General features: G+C 39.4%; 1 protein-coding gene and 1 long non-coding RNA gene across 6 annotated transcripts in view; one reads left to right on the top strand and one right to left on the bottom strand.

Annotated features, from left to right (window-relative positions):
* LOC140341199 (branched-chain-amino-acid aminotransferase, cytosolic-like) overlaps window positions 1–21,694 on the bottom strand; it is a 76,076-nt gene that overhangs the window by 52,172 nt on the left and 2,210 nt on the right. For 2 of the 5 annotated variants that reach the window (XM_072426755.1, XM_072426760.1), the window contains exons 1-4: window positions 9,225–9,395; window positions 3,380–3,457; window positions 1,483–1,683; window positions 667–777 (exon numbers count right to left, since the gene is read on the bottom strand). In XM_072426755.1, coding sequence (XP_072282856.1) covers window positions 667–777; window positions 1,483–1,683; window positions 3,380–3,457; window positions 9,225–9,380 — 546 coding nt within the window. In that variant the 5' untranslated portion in view covers window positions 9,381–9,395. Of the gene's footprint in view, window positions 1–666; window positions 778–1,482; window positions 1,684–3,379; window positions 3,458–9,224; window positions 9,396–9,998; window positions 10,277–21,694 lie in introns of those variants that run through there. The other 3 variants (XM_072426757.1, XM_072426758.1, XM_072426756.1) reach the window with 2 other exon arrangements.
* LOC140341201 (uncharacterized) overlaps window positions 5,402–21,694 on the top strand; it is a 29,167-nt gene continuing 12,874 nt past the window's right edge. The window contains exons 1-2 of the long non-coding RNA XR_011922828.1: window positions 5,402–5,693; window positions 15,103–15,231. This is a non-coding gene — a long non-coding RNA (uncharacterized lncRNA). The remainder of the gene's footprint in view (window positions 5,694–15,102; window positions 15,232–21,694) is intronic.

Below are 21,694 nucleotides of genomic sequence, written 5' to 3'. Positions count from 1 at the left end.
TTTCCAAACTTCCATGCAAAAAGTGTTACATTTTTTGCATGGAAATTTATTTTGGATTGTAGGCTCTAATTCACCGAATTACCACATAACTCACCGAAATATGTCCAAAATTTTATAAACTTAATAATAAATACGGCTTCTTCTTCCCGGAGAGGACACCCGACACTGGAGGACGACGCTGAAACACGACGGATGGACGATCACAGCGGGACCAGGTAAGTGATCCATAAACCCGAACTTTTCTCACTGTATTTACATACAGTGAGAAAAGTTCGGGCTTATCAAAAATAGTAACTTTTTTTAGCCCGTACCAAGGTCGGGCTTATCGGTCAGGTGGTTAATAAGGTAAGTATGGGATATCATATTTGAATATTTCATATTTGCTGAAAGAACAGCTTAGTAGCTCAAGCTCAAATGAACACCAATTGAATGTTCTGTTGTTTATAACCTCCAGCACTCTTCTTCAGGAAACATTATTGTAAACTATTTTCGATAATACTGCATATTTGTTAAATCTGATTTTAAAAGGCAGTCATATGTACAGTCCTTCTAGTGTAATAATGCAACGTGGTAACATAGCATTTGTTATGACCTAGCATTTGTTTAAAAAATAAAGTTTGTCAAATATAGAATGAGAACTACAAATATAGAAGAATTTTTACGCACAGGCAGACAAGCTCTCAGTGCTGTCCGATGCATTCTTTCCATGTTCATCATTGGTCGGAAGAGGCGGACTTGATTGTCTTCTCCTTTGTAGGCTTTCATACCCTCAAAGAGCTGCAACAAAAAGAACAGAAATGATATGTTGTTTATCACAGAGGTTTTTATGTGATGTACGCTCAGCATTGAAGGCTTGTTTTATTTTGTTTTTTGGTTGGGGAGGGGATTTATTGTAACTCCTAAACTAGATGCATTGAAGTGCAGTGGTGGGAAATTTTTGCAGATTGCCTAGTACATTGTGAATGGACTATGTTGATTGGCACATATGCATTAACACACTACAGCAACCCAGAAAAACGTGACAGGGCCCCAACACGTTTCATATTGATAAAAAAAAAAAAGGTAATGTGGACCAAACTGGATTGTTAGTAGCCAAATACAGTTAAAGGGAGCAGATAGAAATACAAATAGGTACATGGAGTGCAAGAGTGCAATGAATATATTTGTGTGTGTATATATATATATATATATATATATATATATATATAGACAAACATACATATACATACACACACATACATACACATGCATGTATATCAGTGTATATCAGAGAACCACCCAGCACTTTTCAGTTACCACCTGGCTGTTTTTGGGTGGTTACTGAAAAGTTGGATCACAATACAAAAGTTACCACCCACCTACAGCTTTTTTCACCCAGCGTAAAAAAATTTCTGAGTAAAGCACTGTATATGTATACACAATTTTGTATGCCTGCCACTTCTTGAAATCAACAACTTAAGCTTCCGAGTTGAAGAGACTTACCTCCACAGAATAGTGCAGAGCAGAACTGGCGGGATGCAGGGAAAGGTTTTGAAATGGTTTAATTTGTGGTTTGCTCCAACCCTTCTCATTGGACCATTCTATTGTCAGCATGTGATCAGTAAAAGTCTTCCCAAATACTAAGCTTGAAACAGCAGGCTTCTCTTTGGGGTGTTTGTTCAGCTCTATCTGCAGGTCTGCAGCCTATGAGTGAAAAAAAATACACAGTAAGAAATCAGGCAAATCAACTAATTGAAGACATAATATTGCATAATATTGTAATGTAACACAGCCTAGATAAATCAGTAAATTATCCACAAATATGTAGCATGGGGAAGAGAAAAAGGAACAGCTCTGCCACATTTCTGGTCCCTGAGCACAGCTTCTGGGTCAATTGACCTTTATTGACCAATATGGGCCGACTACTGTAATTGGTACACAGCAAAAGCAGTACTCAGGGTCTGGAAAGGTGACAGAGCATATGGCTGTCTTTGTCAGAAAAACAGACAGGATTATTATGATGTTGTCTTTTTAACTTTTGAGTATGACACAACCGCTTCTCTCTGAGGACAGAGAGAGGTGGTTGTACCACAAACCAGGGTAACAGCCTTGGGTCATTCACACTTGAAAGCAACATTGTCATCCTAGGACATTGTGTTACTGGTGGGATCACCAAAAAAAAAAAACAGCACTAAAAAAGAAAGGTAATGCAACCACTGCCCTAAGTTTAAAGTGTGTGTCAGGGAAAAAAAGCAGCACATCTTTGCAATACAAAAAAAATGCTGCAAATGCATAAAGGTATTTGTTAATCTGCTAGGTAGCCAGCATAAACCAGCTTCCTATTTGAGCTGACAACACAGTATCTCTTCTGTACTGAAATCCCTAGCCGTGTTCAAAGCCCTGTTCATTTTTAATACAGAACACCACCCCTACTCCTGATGTCCATAACATGTACTCCAAGAGAAGATCTGGGCAGGGCTGACCACACTGGTTGGGCTTCCAAAGTAGAGCAGAGTTTTCAGCTTGAACAGGAGCTTGCTGAATTCTCGTAGATCAACAGGTATTAAAGAAACAAAACATGGGTAAATACTTATATAGTACACAGGTGTCAGTGATTTGAATTCTGTGCACTTTAACCTACCATTTTAATGCTTATGCGGTAACCTTGCACATCTATTAAGTACCCTAACATTATCTAACCTATCATTTAATCCCCAAGAACATAAAACATGCTCCCTACTTGTTAGAGAACTCTATATTGGACTTAGTAGGGGGTATGGTGGGAATCTGAAGAGAGACTACTGGTTTCAATCAGAGAGCCAGGGTCCTTCTCTACAACATACTGGAAGTAAACACTTTTTTTTTTAGTTTGTCACTAGAGTCAGGTTTGATAACAAGTTTCCTGCTAGGTTACGTGAATTTGCCCCCACAATAGCTCCCATTGCTGCCACTTACTAGCAAATGATTATGTAGCATTCAGGACCAACAATGAAGTAATTCTATACATGACGACTCCTCCATGACTGTACAGTTCGTAATCAGTAATGGCAGAGCCAACCATGCCAACACGATCCCAAAACTTTTGGTACTTTTTTTGATTTGATGTACATGGTATGTATTTAAGAGATTTCAACTGAATGTCCATTGGCCACTAGTTCCTGAGTAACCATATTTACCATATGAAATTCCTCAGGTATAAATATACAATATAAATCTTTAGCTGAAATTTTACAACCTCAAAGATTTTCATTCTGAAAACCAGTCATCTATGCAATACAGACTAGTCTTCCTGTATGAAAACTATGCACCTAATCAGAATCCACTGACCGACCATTTGGCCTTTATCTTAGTGGCCATGTTCCTTGAAATATATTGTCACCTGCATACAAGAGCTTCTCACCTTGAAGGTTGTGCTTGCCGCTCTCCATGTGATAATGGACCAACTCCGCTGTGCAGATACCAGCTGCCTGCCAAATGCCTGTGAAAGCAAACATTTTAAAAATTGGTATATTATTATTTCAAATGCAACATTGTAGCAATGTAATTCAGGTTTGATTTTTGTGTTGTGCAAACAAGAGAGAAGTTCATCAAACAAGATTTCTCTAGCAGGCTCACAACTACTGCAATAAAACAATAATTATATATTCTAAGAAATGGTCAAAGAAATGCAAAGGTGACACTGTAAAGAGGCCTATGTACAACTTTGATGTTCTTGATCACTAAGGATTACAATCTTCAAATCGAACCCTGCTAACAGTATAATATAACTGCATTTCTTGTCTATTAACTAATAAAACGTAGAGGAGCTTTTAAAATGCTTATTGTCATTTGACATAAGTATATAGTGTCAGGCTTATTCCAAAGAAACAGGTTCTCCATGAAGCCTATGATGATTAAAGGCTCCTGTAACACAGTACCAAAAGCAGCTAACTTCATCTTCCGAGTCTAGGTATGATCATTCTACATTTGTTGCTTGCACGCTCCCCTCCAGACACTGCAGATCATAGTGGGCACACTGCAGATTCAGCGACAGAGTCAGTGCTGCCAAACCAGGAAGCAGTGTGTGGGACTGGGTATAGCCACAGGCTTGTAAATCAACAAGGCTTATAGACACACCTCTGAAATGTCTTCTCAGCTGTAGTGAAGGCAGGCATGGCTTATATTAAAGTGGCAACTCTAAAGTGCAGAATTGTTGCCACACAAAAAAAGATGCACTGGGTGCACGAAAAGAATCAAGGGAATTATAATTTCAGCCATAGTTCCACTTTAGAATCCGTATGTGTGCAGTTAATCGGTTCCAAAAGACAGAAGCAATGTCCAGCCAGTAACTGCGGTATCCCATCAGTGGGCCTGATTTATTAAAGCTCTCCAAGGCTGCAGAAGATACACTTTTATCAGTGAACCTGGGTGATCCACAAAACCTGGAATTCATTTCTTAGATCATTTGCTATTTGTTAGCAAATGTTTTCTGAACCTGATCCATTCAGGGTTTGCTGGATCACCCAGCTTCACTGATGAAAGTGTATCCTCTCCAGCCTTGGAGAGCTTTATTAAATTAGGGCCACTGTATCTATGTTTTAAGTGTTGTAGGAGTATGGAGTTGGGGGACGCATTTTGCAAAATTCTGCATACTCTTATCCCCTAAAATTAGTTGTACATGCAGATAGCATAGGTATCTTCATCAACCTTAATATCAGCTTCCTAAAAACTCCCAATAGAACAGAAGTCAAACTAGGGAGGGGTATCTTCATCAACCTCAATATTTGGAGCCAATCAAGCTCTGCAGTAGTGTACATATATACATATAGGCAGACGACATGTTCACAGGAGGTAATAACAGAGGGCCATCCGAGTTAAATGAAGCTTGGGCCTGTCCCAAATTGTGTTGTAGCTGCAGTAAAGTCCTTAGACACGTTTCATCCATCTAATACCTGGATCATGAGACTGAATGAACAAAATTAGACCTTTGTCAGCCCTATATACTTCCCAATTAGGTACTGGAATTGTACCGGAGTTCAGCTTTTGATAGATGGGGTTACTTTAAGAATTTAGCAGAATATTGTCTCCTTTCTTTTAATTCCAGAGCCAAATAAAAACTATTCAATTCTTAAAATGCACTTAATGCGTAACATAATATATTTTTCTTGATTACAAAAACAGATTTCTGTATTAGATTTAATAAATGTACAAGGACAACACAACTTCATTAAAAAAAGCCTAAAACTATTCTTTCATTGAACTGCTAAGGGAAGGATTTGTCCTGGTTTTCCACAAAGGGATTAACAGCGTTGCATTAATTATCATTCTGGCAGCACTCGTAGGCAATGCCCCACTGGCACAGAGGGTACAAAAGGCGAATGGCTGATTTGCATTTGTGCACAGCTCAGCAAGATTAGTGGCGTGAGAAGCAAGTCCTGACAGTCAGTCCCTCCCCATGGTGGGCGATAAGGGGACAGTCCCCTGGACTGAACCAATCAGCTAACAACCTGTCATTGTAGTTTATTCAGGATACTGGACTCTGGACCCTAAGAGTTGACAGATAAACACTATCTGTGTCTATATACAGCTATGTCGGCCACACAGATCCAGATACTTTCTATGGAATTATAATATGATAAAAAGAATGACGAGGAAAGGGGAAAAAGGTCTCCAGAACACAGATATGGTCGGTAAAGAGGACTTGTCTATCCTACAGATGTATATGGACACAAATGGTGAGTACCAATCACATAACTTTAAACTGGGGGTTGGAAGTTCTAATGACATATGGAAAGTTTAGTACCCCAGAATAAGTGATGAAAGGACATCTTAGGAACAGTTCTTCTTTAACAGTGAGGGGTTGCAGCTTGTAGAACACATTTGTTGCAATAATCAAGGAATCCATACAGATCTTTACTCAAAGAAAAGCAGCTTTCATTATGAGAGCTACCAAATCTATGGGACAGATGTAAAGTTTTTGTATAATCATGTATAATGTTAATGTATATTTTTTTACAGTTAATACCAAACACAGTGAATTCATATATCCTATAATACTTATGAGCCACGTTCAACAAGCTGAAACATGTATACCACTCAAATGATCACATAGAGAATAGGGACAGCCATTCACTGCTGCTCTGTACATGTCCATAGGCATTATTGGATGTTTTGTTTGATCCATAAAAGTCCATATGGGTAACTTTAATTTAAATGTTGGTCTCAGCACCTGTATGATAAATAAACATATTGGATGTAGCCAACAGTGAACCCCTGTGCAGAAATGACTTGGGGTCCACCGGGAAATCCCAATGTCTGTCCCTGCTCATGGTCTATTCACACTACTTTGTGTTGCATTACACACATTGTGTCAATTTCTGTTACATTAAAGCAGCAAATTCAAGATAAATGGACTGCCAATGCACAAGAATGAAGTACAACATGGACATGAAATATTTTTTTTCTGTCACTGTGTGGGCTGCAACACAAATTTGTTGAAAGAATAGCACTGCAAAATGCTGAAGCATATAACCCAAAATTTGTGCTGCAGACCTGTGACACTCACAGTAAGGAACCAGTCCGAGATGAGTAGTTCGGATCTCCAGAACCAGGATCCACTAGAAATATATACTGCTATCCTAATGAGGAAGTAATAACCTTTATAGATTCTTTGGGAACTTACAATATGACAAACTCAGCCACAATGCAAAGTGATGTCATCATTTATAAAGATATCTTCACAAATTCCTTCCATGTGCACAATATAGAAGGCAGCTTGTCTAGTGGTCTCCTTTTATATGGATACCCAAAAAATTAGGTAATGATGGTTTACATTTTAATTTATTCTGATTTTCTAAGTTTGAGCATTGCTAAATTTACTTTGGCTGCTGAAAGATCCTGATTTCGCACAACTTCCGAATTTTTACTTGTAGTAACTATAACCACCTATTTTCCACTGCTGATTATTTGGCAACAGAAGTGCTAACTTTATTTCTGTAATATTTTATTCTGTTGCTGATCCCAGAGATGCTGCACTATGCATTTATTATCATAATGCAATGCAAAGAAAAATAAATGTTTTACCAAAAGTAAAAGTGCTCATTACTTTTTGAAGCACCATGCAATGAGGTCTAGAGTAATGGCAACCACCTGAAGATGCCTGGTGCTTGAAGCAAATGGCAGTATTCTATGTTTACTCTAAAGTCTAAGCTGAATTACAGTAATTTTTATTCATTTGCATCTAATAGCAGGAATCTCTAAGTACAGGTATGACCTTTCTGATAGTCCATACCTGTAAACATACCAGATGCTTTTTAAATATGAAAACAGTGATGAGTTCTCAAATGCTCCTTCTGTGTCATCCTAATCACCAGCCCGTGTCTCCTTTTTGCCCCACTCTGTCCGTACCACACTTCTGTCCCCCTGCACCTGCAACCCTCCCAGCTGACAATATCCACCTTTGCCTACCTACCAACCAGCGCATTCTGTTAGCTTATTGACCCACTTCTTCTGAGCCACCCTACTGGCCTTCTATTTCTGCAACATCCTAAACTTCCTTCCTAACCTGCTCCTTCTGGACCTGGGTACTGTCCTACTTCTTCCAGCATACCATAACTATTTACTATGGCAGTCTTAGATACATAACATAGATTCGAGACTAACTGAATGGCAGTGGGTGATATTCAGGGTTAACATGGATGATGGATATAGCAGGCAGGAGGTAAAGCTTCTTCATGTAGTGCCAGGGAGAGCTTGAGAAATATACATTGGACACTTCTTATTGGTGCTCACGTGTGCAAAGACTTATCCTGAACTCTAGCCTTACACAATTATACAGACTCCTCTCTCCTGTACTGTCAGCATCACACAGGGTTTATTTTATTACGGTCATCCAGTATCATCTAACCTCTTTAACCCAGTGGAAGCCCTAAAATAATCTTCAGGTCTCGGGGAAACCCTGCTAAATCCAATGCATTGGGTGTCAATGGGAAAAATACTCACTATATTAGTGGTCAGTTGGAAGGATGTTTCTTTTACAGTGGCAGCCTGAATGCCACCTTAAAGAAAACCAAAATTATCTCTGGCGTCATGCTGCTGTCTCTGCCAAGTGGTGTTGGCTCAGGAATTATGCAGACACCGGAAAATTAAAGGTAAATTATCCACAGCTCAAGGAACTCCTTGCAACCTCTGGGGGAACCCTGGTTGAGAATGGCTGATCTAACCATTTCAACTTCAATCTTACTGTATCTAGTCTACCTTTGTCATTACCTTGATTTCATTTCTAATAATTATGGAGTTCCAGCATCAAATGTGACAACAGATTCCTGTTTTTAGGAAGATTGGTGTGGCACCTTGTCAGCCTCTTTTAACCAGAAATGATCTGCCTTCTTTATAGGCTTATTGGTGTTGGGAAATAAAATAGAGTAGTAGGGTTTTTTAGGCAACAAAAAAAGATTTTTATATTAATACGTAAAATATGAATAGTGAAACATTATTCGTACATTTGTTTAGTGTGTGATACAAGTAATGGTAGTCCTAACCCTATGCAATTCAATAGGGTAAATAGAACCAACATCTCTAAATAGAATTCTCCTAAATTGTTAAATAAATTAGTAGGTTCCAAGAACGAGTTAAAATGGTAAGTGATGTCAAAGAAGCATAATGTTGTCAAGTATTAAAATTTAGGAGTTAGTAGCTCACTTGGTTCAGCAAAAATTACATGTATAGAGTATAATGTACTATTAATGGTATTAGATCTAAAAAAAAAAAAAAAAAGATTGTACTTAGTAATTTCATCAGAATTTTGATAAAAAATGAAAATGATCCAAGGAATGCAAACATTTAACAGAATAAACTTCAGTGTCAAAGGAAGAAGTTAAGTCTATGTTGGCAAAAACCGCTATGACTTATCCGTACACTAACAGTACACATTGCACTTATGGCAGCAGTGTAGCCATGCAAACAGCTCAGCATGTTTCAGTGTAATGCAAACAAAGGAAGTCCCAACTCCAAGTCACCCCATTCCTCTGTAGAATTTGCCTGGTCATGGACTTTGGAGTCTACGATCAGTGATGTAGTCTGTCTAAGAAAATACATTTTAAATATATATATGTAGGGTGCTCACCCTACATGTTACAATCCAACTGTGAAATCCTCAAAAAAACTCTAGATTTAACATAATGTTGTATTTTGATGATCTATTGCAATCAAATCAGTTGTCACATATCCCTGCAGGTCTATGTCACCTATGCCTCCATCTTGCTCACCCTCCTTGCAGTCCCCTGCTGCCAGCACCATCTCTGCCTCTGGATCAAACACTCTGCATACTTCCTGTTCCAAGTCAGGTGATTCCCTGTCAGCTGCTCCCTTGCCTTTAGAGAACCAGAGTATTCTGCAGACGCACTCCCTCTGCTGGCAAACATCTGAATAACACCTGAGATTATCTCACCAACACCACTCCCTCTGCTGGTGGGATTATTGTCTGCGGCTCACTTGATCCACACCCATCACCTGATATTCCCTTCATAAGGAAGTGACCTGTCAACAGGAAGTTGCCTGAACAAGGAGTTCCTTTGGCTCTTTTTCCAGTTGTTTGTTTCTCCTGTTCCAGGTTCTTTGTGTACTGACCCCAGCTTGTTTCCTGACTACTCTTGTTTGCTGCCCGTCCGGCCCTTTTGGCTCGTCTGACTACTCTCTTGGATTTCCCTTTGGCACCACGTCTTGTTTCCGTCTGTCAGCAGTCACCTGCCTCAGTGTGCATGGGGGCCGCAACCTGGCAGTTGACCGCAACATCCTCACCTCTAGAGGCTCTGGTGAAGACCAGGCAGCTGCTTAGACTCTGTGCACATCTGTGCCAACTGAGCTGGTGACACAGAGGGTCCACCGTCCTGCCCCGCAGTACAGTGACATCAGTATATATATATGGGCAGCACAGTGGCTCAGAGGTTAGCACTCTTTAGCCTTTGCAGTGCTAGGTCCCAGGTTCTAATCTTGACCAGGATATTATCTGCATGGAGTTTGCAGGTTCTCCTCATACATACTCTGGCGTCTTCTCTTTTCTCTCTGTGCACCTCTGCTGCTTCAAAGCGATCACATGACATCTGACAGCCAATCGAGCTGCATGTCATGTGCTCGCATTGCTTGTACACAGACTACTGTGTACATTTACCGGCATCTCATACAAACACCGCTGCGGACCACTTCCGGTCCGCGGATGGTGGTTGGGTGCCGCTTCGTTTTCAATAATGGATCATGTACTCGCGGCCCACTGAAAACACCGCCGCGGACCGGTAGTGGGCCGCGGCCCGGTGGTTGGGGACCGCTGCTCTAGACTACTTTAATGACATGGTAGGGACATTAGATTGTGAGCTCCTTTGAGGAACAGTTAGTAACACGACAATCAACTTTGTGCTGCGTAATATGATGGCGCTATATAAATACTGTGTAATAATATCCAATCAAGCCCATTGCACTGCATTGTTTAGGGACCTTAAGGAAACTGTATTACGAATATACCATTTGTTAGGAGTTAATTGGGGCCCATAAATCAATAAAACCTAAAAAAGAAAGACAGTGAATAATAAAACTGACAGCACCACAATTTGTGTGGAAAGAAAATTATTTAAAGAACATACATTATTCTTGCACAAGAACAAGAAAAAATATTAAAAAAAAAAGACACAGCACCGCCTCTTTAAGTCTTGATTGCTATGGCAATCAAGACTTAATGGGAGCGCTGAGGCTCCTGGGATACGTGACGTAGGTATTCAAGTCGGCCCTGCGCTCCCATTAAGTCCTAAACGCCATAGCTCTGGCTGCTCATTCTGCGCATGTCCTATTCTCCGCCAGATGCAGAAGGGGCCTCTTTTTCTCCAAGGGGAAAGAGATGCCAATCTCATGCATGCGCAGTGAGATGGCTCTCTTTTTTTTCGGCTTCACAGCTGCTACGCAGGTGCGAGATCAGGTGATGGAGCAAGAAGACCGGAAGAGAAGGGAAAAGATGGTGGCGCCTGGAGAGGAAGCACCGAGACAAAGAATAATACCAGGATGACGTGGGACTGGATCACAGGAAGGACCGGCGCCATCGAGGGATCTGCCGGATTAAAGGTAAGTGTGATTTTTTTTCTTTTTAGTTTACTTCCGCTCTACTGGATTAAAAGGAGCAGATGAATTTTCAACGCATGGCAAAAATTACTCTATTGAACATATTACCAAATTAGTAGCTACTGATGTTGGTAAAGTTGACCGTGGCTAACTAGTCAGCTGCAAATCATTATAAAGTTTCATATCTAGTACAGATCTCAGCAACAAAAATTTCTGGTGTGACGTGGCCATTAACTCAATCAATAAACAGTGATTTTGTTAATGAGGGAATATCAGCCAGTGGCCGTTAGGTGGCAGAATCCTCCACAAAAACCTTACAGAATTCAAAGTATTTTTGTTCTTGTGGCTTGTAGTGGAAAGCATAGAAAAGGTGGAGTCCTTTCCTTAAATTGAAGCTTAGCAGTATTCTATGCTTCTAGGCAATACTTATTTGGCCTATATATCAAAGAATCATTAGAACCTCCTGCATTTGAGCACCTGTCTACATTGTACACAATTATATTCAATATGAACTATATTGCCCTGTTCAGTTGTCACACCTGTACACCTGGTCCCCAGGAATAAATGGGCAATAACCCTTGGCAGTACACATATAAATATATGTCAGATAAATATATATATTTGTTTTTATATTAAAATACAGTATTCATTTTTTACTGAATTTATTCCAGTTAGAAAAAAAAATTGAAAAAAGTAGTATCCATGTCAAAGGTGATCTTGGGCAATCTGGCTTGAGCGCAAATGCAACCAAGTGGACCTTGTAGGATATCAATGACATGCAGATATTACCAACAACTGGCAGATATCAAAGGCTTGCAGATAATACCATGGACAGCCCGGTATTATCAGCACTAGTGAAATATTAGCAAAATGCAGATAAAACATAGCAGGCAGGTAAAAATAGTACACAAGTATTACCAGCAAAAGGCAGATTACCTGAGACAAATAAAAAAAATAATGAATTCATTTATTATAATTTAATATAAATTGCTAGTACAGAGACTGCAGTGCATATACACTAGCCTGGCCTGGAAGATTTCTAATAAGTGAATGGGTGGCGCATTGTACTGGGAGAAATCACTATTGCTGAGCTCCTTCTGAAAATGGTAACTAACGGACACTCATGCTTATCCAAAAGCTTAGGAACCAAAGATAGAAGTCACTACCAGAACACAATTGCTTGCTGTAGCTATACTTTACATATAGGATGCTGGTATAACTTCTTGAGATTAATATTCTTTTTGGCTGGAATTATGCCCTTAAGACAATAAAAATAGGACACACTTTCTTCCACATCTAGCAATTTTTGCTGATTGCCACCTTTGTGAGGAATCTTGGCCCAAATACGTTGCTAGATTGGCAATGCCAGCCTCCACCTGCCATCTGGCCAGTCAGAAGGTTCAAGGAAAAAAATATCCAAGGGTTCAGTTTGTATAGAAACAAATAACCAAATAGCTACCAACTGTGTGCATTAATAATGGGTTTATGGCAAGTGGACATCAGGAGGAGTGACTGCCTCAGATGTGAGGGGTCCACCCAAGATGACCACCAGTCAATTAGAACACTTACTGCTGCATTCATTGCCCATGGACTTACAGCCCACTGTTCTTAGTCATTAGGAGCGGCAGTAAGATAGTTAGAAATGTACACAGCAAGTAAAGGGGTGCCCACTGCTTACATTTAGGGGTTTATAAGTGTTGTTAACCTTGCCAACCAGAAATTTGCCTCTATTCAATCATCCCTCAAACCAAAGCAACACTGCAGGAAAGCATCAGAAGGAAGGAGTGTCACAAATGAGTGATCACTAATCATTATACTAATGATTTGTAAGTTAAAGAGGATCTAAACTAAAATCCAATGTAAACTTTACTTAGGCCATGTACTAGTGTAGTTTCAACAGCTTTATCCAGTCTTAAATTGTAATATATGCAGGATTTAATAATGTAATACTAGGTGATCCTGCTAAGAAAGTCCTTGTTTAAATATGCCCTTCCAATTTTGGAGTGACACATTTCTTAGTTGTACTCCCGCATTGTCAGCCTATAACATGTGTTCCTTATGGAGATTACAAGATACTTTGCAGAAACTCATGGTGGAGACACGGATCACTGTTGTCATTACTGGGACGTTGCTCAAGGATGACAATGAGCAGCTGACAATGGAATGAGTACATGTAGACAGGAAATGGCTGCAGGAGATGAGCAGTACAAATGAATAAATAATCCTAATATTGATTGATATATTGATAAATATTGATAAATATATCCTGGCAAATTAAATTTAACAAATCTTTTCCTTCTTGTATTTCATGGTCATCCACAAGTCAAAAATTGTTTAAAATCAATTAAACTATGGCAGAATCTTCATAAAATAACATGTATGGCCAATGAAACTCCAAGTTTCAGCATGGGTTCTGGGCACTTAGCCACTTCTAATGTGTAACCTATATACAAGGGTCTCAAGATGACAATTAGTTATAAGCAAAGTCAATGAATGGCGACCCAAGGTAGCGCTCAGAATTGGTGTTCCTGGAAGGTGCACTAAGCCTGAATGTATTGCTGCCAGGTCTCTGATACACTAAACTGATTAGGGTTGGAATAGAGAAACCGGTTAAACAGGTCTTATGTAATCCACAGGAGAGAAAAACTTAAGAATGCTTGTAGAATATCCCTTGAATATTTCATACATGTAGAAACACTCACTTAGATACCCTTCTACTTAGTTTTTCATATAATGGTATCAACAGTGCAATACAATAGTTTACAATGGTAATTTTCCTGGACAACTGGTGAAAAAGTGGGTCAAATGCTTTTTTTGCCAGCTCTAAAGAAGCCAAAGCAAGCAGGTAAAGCCCCACTGTGGACGGCTGCTACACTTACCTCCCCCACAACCATGTCTGCATGGTGCCCTGGCTGGATGGAAAAACAGTAATTTGAAAAACTTGTCCAATTGCTCACTCCAACTAGCTTACTTTTCTCTGTGTTCCCGCTTCCCAAAATTATTAAATCACAATACATATATAGCACCAACATATTTTGCAGTGCTTTACAAAGTCCATAGTTGTGTCACTAGCTGTTCCTCAAGGGGGCTCACAATCTAATGTCCCTACCATAGTCATTAGTCTTTAATACAGTCTAAGGTCAAATTTATAGGAAGCCAATCGATCTAACTGCATGTTTTTGGAATGTGGAAGGAAACCGGAGTATTCAGAGGAAACAGACACAGGGAGAACCTGCAAACTCCATGCAGATTATGTCCTGGCCGAGATTCAAACCAAGCACTGCAAAGGCCAGACTGCTAACCACTGAGCCACCGTGCTGTTAGTGCTTTATAGTTGCTTCACATAGTTACGCAGCCAACTCTGATATCATTGCGTACAATTCAAGAATTTTGTAGTACATTGTGTGCAAGGACCCACCTACATCCGAGAATGTAGGAAAGTGAGGGTGCTAGCTGCCAGGAGAGCATAGAAGTTTATCTGAACTTTCCCCACTACCCAAACAAGTAAAGAATCCATTTTAATGCTGGGGACCACAATGCATGGGTAGAGGATGAATTAGTTATACATTTATAGAAAACCTGAACTCAACTTTCCATTAATGGATCTCATGCCCCATGTTGTACATACTAGTGCACTGCGTCATTTCAATATGCTGGTCAGAGCTGAAGTGTGATGCCTCAATTTTGTGGGAGAAGCCTTCTTGCTTTTTGCAAATTCCTAAAACGCCATTGCCTGCACAATTCACGAATTGGTCACTTTTTTCTGTCTTTAAATCTTTACTACTTTTCTCTAATCTCTTGTGAGATAAAAATGATTGCTTATCCTGGCAGTGACCTTGTAAAGAAATGTGTCAGTAGCACTACAGACTGAGGACAAGGAGAACAGTCGTTACATTCTGAAACCAGCTTGTGATGTACAATAAAAGGTTGTGTGAAATTGTCTTTGGGCGGGAGGTTTGGGCAGGTTTTGCTTGCATAAATGTTCCTGAGTTTTTTTTTCTTCTTGTTGGTATTTACCATTTATCCTTTTTTCTTTTACAGTTAATGGACTGATTGAAGATGTGGCCTGGACATGTGTGAAGTGTTATTGCAGCTTTCCTTACCAACAACTTCCCAACAACTACAATGAACTTAGAGCAAAGCTATTAGTATGACATTGTATTTATATATGTAAGTAGACATGATAGCCTGGAATAAGGTAAATATTTAGAATTATTCTACTTCCACTAATCTTCTAACTTTTCTAAACAGACAGATGAAAGCAAACCTGTACTTAGCCCATACTAAGGAAAGGTATAGGACGGCTGCACATTAGGCACCCAAGTCTGATGCCAGGGCTTACTGTTTGAGACATATAAACAGTGTTCACCCCAGCTCCTTTTAGCTGGGTGAACCACCCAGCATTTTTTACAGTAACCACCCAGCTGTTTTTGGGTGGTTACTGAAAAGTTGGGTGACAATACAGGGTTCACCACCAGCCTACAGCTTCTTGACATCAAGCTTAAAAAAAATCTCTGGGAAGAATACTGCATGTATATATATATATATATATATATATATATATATATATATATATACTGATATCCTGGCGCCCAACCACTGGGCCTTAAATGGTCACATGGGCAAGAGAGGGGCTTGCTGCGCAATCAAACTTTGTGCAGGATATTGAAGGCTCGGCTTGCAAGTCAGCTGTACAGTGTATTCTGTGTGAGAAACCTTTCACTTAGCTTAGTAAGGGCAAAGTACAAATTCACATTAGTATACAATAGACTCCATTCACACTGTATTTAAAGGCTTTAATCTGAAGATTTCAGACAATGTATTTATGGTGAACCTGAACTGCATTAACGTCCATGTTACCACAACACACCCTACTGAACACACGTCAGCCTTTAAAAAATCTTACCAGGGGCTAAATATGCAATATTAAGACAGAAAGTCATCATTCTGTAGAAAAATATCTCCCCGGTATCAGATTATTTCATTTATCTTTAAGAGATCCTTTCCCAAGTTGTATGTAAATTAAGACCCAATATACTAATGGATTCTGAAGGTATCTACAGACAACATATATTTGATTGGTATTGTTGACATATTAAAAAGACTATAAAATTGAGGCAATGCACTTTATTGTTAACCAAACTACCCGAGCCTTCAGGTTTGTTAATACATAGCCAGAAATCCATAATTTGCTGCTGTTTTATTTCATCCCTACTTAACCTTCTTAAAGTCCTTTTATTTAAGCAGGACCCTATCCATATAAAAAAATGTGCAGTTTTTTTCTCTGCTGAAAGATTAATAATTCTCTAAAATCATACCACCCTTGTTATGGAATCTGTCTACTATTCTAAATTTTTAGCTTAACAGTTTCTTGTGTCACTTTCCATTTGTTAGCCCTATTACTAGAAATGATGACCACGAATGAGCATTAGAATACAGAATATTTTTTATAAGAAACCTAATATAAAGATAGTTTCAGTTAATTATAGTGACAACCTTTTAAATAAATTGATGTTTTAGTTTGAATAGATACCTATGTACCTCCACCTTATGGAATTTGTAAACTGATTACCGATTGATTTATGGATTAGCACAGACGGGTAGAACAGGTCCTAGGTGAATGAAAGCAGTCAGTGTGTTTAGACTGATCCAGTGCAAGACTCACATGAGAACCCGGGGATATTTCATAAACTAATAAATTAGCTTCCATTTCCTTTCACTTGCAACAATAGATAAAAAAAAAACCTTTCAGGAAAACAAAACCTGACCTGACCTGTGACCCCCCCCCCTCAAACACTTTCACAGGTACTGTACTCGTATAATCTGTGTATAAAACGTGGCCACACAACACAGCCCTATAGTTTAAGAACAATTATAATTTACAATTTTCATTGTGACCCTATAAACCTGAAGTGTGAAACAGCACACCACAATATTTAGCAAGATGACTTGACTTTGCAAAGTTTCCCATTCTGCACCTTCCATTGTGACCTTTACTTTCATGACTAATAAAGTGCACATTGCTTTCGCCTTCATAAAAGCTTTTGGAATAAATTGGAACTGGACGTGCTGGTTCATGCTTCTGGTGAACAGGGAAAGATTGATCACTAATAATATTTACTCTTCACATATTTATTAAAAATACTAGTACAATTAAAATAAATTAAACCCAAATATCCTCCTAATAATTTACCACTGCAGATTACACACCCCCCTGGAAGGAGCAATGCTGTTTTGATTAGAAGTTCTCCCATCGCCCCTTCTACACCCTCTTTTATTTTGTTAAATATTGACCTATCATGGTCCCTCTGGGAGCTCAGCTCCCCATCTTTCTCTTATATCATGCTGAACGAAATGGGTACAGTTGCTGCCCTGTTACATATTTTTTCTATCTCAATTACTGCTGATATTTGCTTCATGTTCATTTATGTCGCTTCTGTTTGTTCTGATTCATAACTTAATTTTAATGACTCATTATTCTGTGGTTGAATTTGTTCCTTAGGCTATGTACACACGTGCAATAATTGTCAATGGAAAGGATCTTTCATGATCCTTTCCAATGACTAACGACTGCACGATTCATGCATGAACGAGTGCTGTACATACAGCACCGTTCTGCTCTATAGAGAGGGGAGGGAGAGAACGACAGAGAGGCACCCCGCTGCGCTCTCTCCCGCTTAACTTCCATTATGATCATTCGCCAATCATTGTCTGTGGATACGCCAGGATGGTGATTTGGACGATGAACGAGTGCTGTAAACATGCCAGATTCTCGTCCGATATCGGCTCTGAGCTGATTACCGGACAAGAACCATTGCATGTGTGTACCCAGCCTTAATATGTTCCTGTTTCTGTATCCTTTATGACTTCATTGTTTGATGATACACTTATAATCCTGAACTTTTGTTTCCCCTTTTTTTACTCAGTTATGTTTACCCTTTTTACTTTTGAAATTGAAATACTTTTACAATAAAATACATTGAACATAAATTAAATGTAAGGGTTTTGAAGACTATGTCAATGGCAGTCATTTAAGTTTTCTTGAGTTCTACTTTAAGCCATACATAGCTTAATAACGAAAAATTTAAAAGTGCCCCTGGGCACCAAGAAACCTTGTGATTTGTCCTTGAAGTGCTCACACCATTTGTTTCCAGTTTTCACATTACTAACTTGTGAAACCTTTTTACTCTAGTAAGTGAATAGCGACCAGGATACTAAACGCTGCACTGTGATCAGTCTGTGTCCCTCCTTGCTGGACTTTGAGGTCGCCCATCACACTTTGTGGCTAATAAGGAGGGAAGAATAGGAAGGACTCAGTCTTAGCACAAAGCACCACAATGCAGGTTTCCTGCAACATTTTTGTAACACAGCCCAACACTATATTCTGTGTGTTAATGTACATTGCTGTGAAAAGTGTTACCCCAACGTATAGGTGTAAAGTCAGACTAAGAATATAATATACCTATGGATAGATCATAAAAAAAAAGCTAAGAGCAGAATTCTTCCGAATCACTTGAAATTTATCCACTTCCTGGTTGCGAGGATTAGGCATAACCCATGTCTTCTTCCCACAATGCAATGCCTGGTAACTCAAATATCCAACAGCCGAACCCAGGCTGTGCCATGTGAAGGGTTCTTATTCATATATTAAGGAACAACTAAAGGAATTTGCTCGCCAGCAGATGGACTGCACATACCCTCCAATCTTCAGAATTGCAATAATCCAGCATATATTTATTATTTTCCTTGCTACTATAAGCCCTGAGGAAAGAGGACTGGTAAACACCGCAAAAGCGTTGGTTGCTTTTTTTTTTGCCCATTAAATGCATACTGTGTACATTTGGTGTAAAATCAGACCGACATCCACTATCTAACCTATTAGACTTGTTTAAAGATGCAATTTAATCTGCCTTCTCTGGTTCCACCGCCACCCTCAACATGCTAATAAAAATATTAAATGAAACCTGTTTTCATTCCATACCTTAATTAAGACCTAGTGATGAAGTTCCAATGCAAAGCTATCAGATCATAGCTGCAGGAATACGCTGCACTGGGGTTCTCCATAGCTTCCTAAATACATGAAATGCTGAGCCACCATGATTGATATATTTTAAATCCTAGAATGACTGGGGTGGGATAGGGGCGGTACAACACTGCCTGTAGAGCTAGATGATGTGGAACATCCTTCATTTAATATATAGGGCTCCATCTGACTTGCTGCTTCTAAGTTATACACTTACAGTGTGCACTGAAACCAATGTAAATCATCAGAACATTAGAGATGCTTGTACAACTGTGCAAACTAGTAAGGCTTAACTTCTAGAGCAACTCGGCATACTGTCTGCCCCAGAAACCCAAACTAGGGCACCTAGGTACATAAGCACATGTACATATGGACTTTCTAAAATGTATTTGCAATAGATCTATATAGATCTAGATACTATATGTATACATATATACAGCACCAATTAGTGGTTGTTTACAGAAACATGAAATGTACAGAATTAGCACTTGGATGGTGTCCTATTGTTTTTTATGCATTCAGAATTGAACAATCTGATTGGATCTATTGCACTAGTCTTCAGTTTTGCCTCCAGCGTTAGTATAATTATCACGTAGGTGAAAATGCTGGCAGGGCCTGCTAAACGTGATACAACCCATGCTCCAGCCAAGAACAGATAAGTACATTTATAGAAGAAAAAAAAAAGAATATTACATATTTAATATGAAGAAATGACAAATATATGACTTTACTCTCTCCACTAAAAAAACATCATTAATAAAAAAATATGTCATCTCAAATGGAAGTACATGGATCAAACACAGAATTAGCGTTGCCCAAAATAAAAAAATATTTCCACCACATAAGGAAACCTAAAAATGATAGATTTTACCCAGCTGGCTTTGATCAGGACCAAGCATGGAGTTATCAGTAACTTCTAATCTGCATACTCAATATAATCAGTGACTCAGGAAGTATGGAGGCCAGAGGATCAGCATGACAGCCAGTTTGATAGCAGCATGCACCAATTGTTCTCTGAGTGCACAGTGTTACCTTATAACCTGCAGCCCTTGTATTCTTAGTTTAGTGATTTGTCTGCCTGCTATAAGCTCCAGCAATAAAACATTAGGATGTCTGAATGTTAAGGTGAACACATGCCATCTGGTATTAGCTTTCCATGCAGTCCTACTCATCCAAATGGCATGATGAGCATCTTCCCTGGTCCTGGGCCATCGCTCGATTTAGAAATGTAGCTTTAACAATTCAGGGTGCTGCTGGTATGAATGAGATGTTTTTATGGTTGTATCATGTGCGTGTATTGATAAGTTCTCTTTAATTGTATATAAAACATACAAATATATGTTATAGGTAGCATAGGTACTGGGTTATGACCACTTTTTGCTTTCTGTTGGTAAGATTTTTTTTCACCTATTCTCCTTGGAATTTTTTTTTAGGCTGGGAGGGAAGCAGCTGTAGGTGGGTTGTTGTCCTGTATTGTAAGTGGTTACTGAAAAGTGCCGGGTGGTGGGCCCAGCTAAAAGGTGCTGGGGATAAAACTGAAAATCCTAACCCAGATGTACCGCAAGGTCACTCCAATGTGCACAGAGAACCCCTCGTCCCCCCTTTTCTAACCTCTTGCTTCTGTGAAAACTCGTGTCACAAAAGCGTGTCACCTCCTGTAATGGAGCAAACGTCACTGACACAAATGGAGGGGTCAATCTTTCCGGTAAGAAAGTAATAAAAGATTTGACAGGGTTTCTAACTCTTCCTTACGCCATCTAAAATAAAGGACGCTTTTGGCTTTACATTCACCTAAATGCTGATCTCCAGGTGGAAGACAAACTAACCTTGCAGTGGAGCTCCCTTTATGCTCCAAGGATTTACATGCTCATTTTTGGGAAAGGATGTGAAAAAAAACTTTTGCTTACCTTCTCCCTCACTCTTGCAGACTTGTGCAACCAGTCCCCCGATATCTCCTCCTTCTGTCATAACTTACAAGCCTCCAATGTCCTCATATACAACACAGAAATCAGTAGTGCAGGATTGTACATGAGGACCCCAAGGACTCACATTAGGAGGGGAAAACCGAGTGTCAGCTCATTGCTGGGAGTGAGGGAGACGTAGATGTGTTTTTTTACCAATACCCCTGGAAAAAACAAGCAATTGACTCTTCTGCGGTGGGTAGAGAGGGAGACCCAATGCAAAGGTAGTTGTGTCATTTACCTGAAGCAAGGCTTTACAAATGATCCTTTATGTGAAGCATAAAGTGCCAAAATACTGAGAATGTGGTGCATGGATCACACCCTGGAGAGCATTGCTCGCAAGCGAGTTTTAGAAAAGTTTCTAAAAAGTGTTGTGGGCAGGTTAGTCCCCATGCACATACATCTGTATAGGTAAAGCATTATGTTACTGCCATGGCAAGCACTCTACATTCCTTCCTGGAAGCTGGGACAGTTGTGAATCCACAGACATGACCTGGTTTATCAGATGAGTGACCTTGGACAAGTCTCTCTCTAGGAAGTCATGTGCAGGATGACAAGCACTGATTTATAACTGCAGGCTGGCTGGGGATGAGTTATATAATGGAATGCAAATCATCTGTACTGTGCTGACAAATACATGAGAGATCAC

The sequence above is a fragment of the Pyxicephalus adspersus genome, chromosome 11 (genome assembly GCF_032062135.1).
Source record: "Pyxicephalus adspersus chromosome 11, UCB_Pads_2.0, whole genome shotgun sequence".
NCBI classification, from domain to species: domain Eukaryota; kingdom Metazoa; phylum Chordata; class Amphibia; order Anura; family Pyxicephalidae; genus Pyxicephalus; species Pyxicephalus adspersus.
This window is presented reverse-complemented; position numbering and strand designations above follow the sequence as displayed.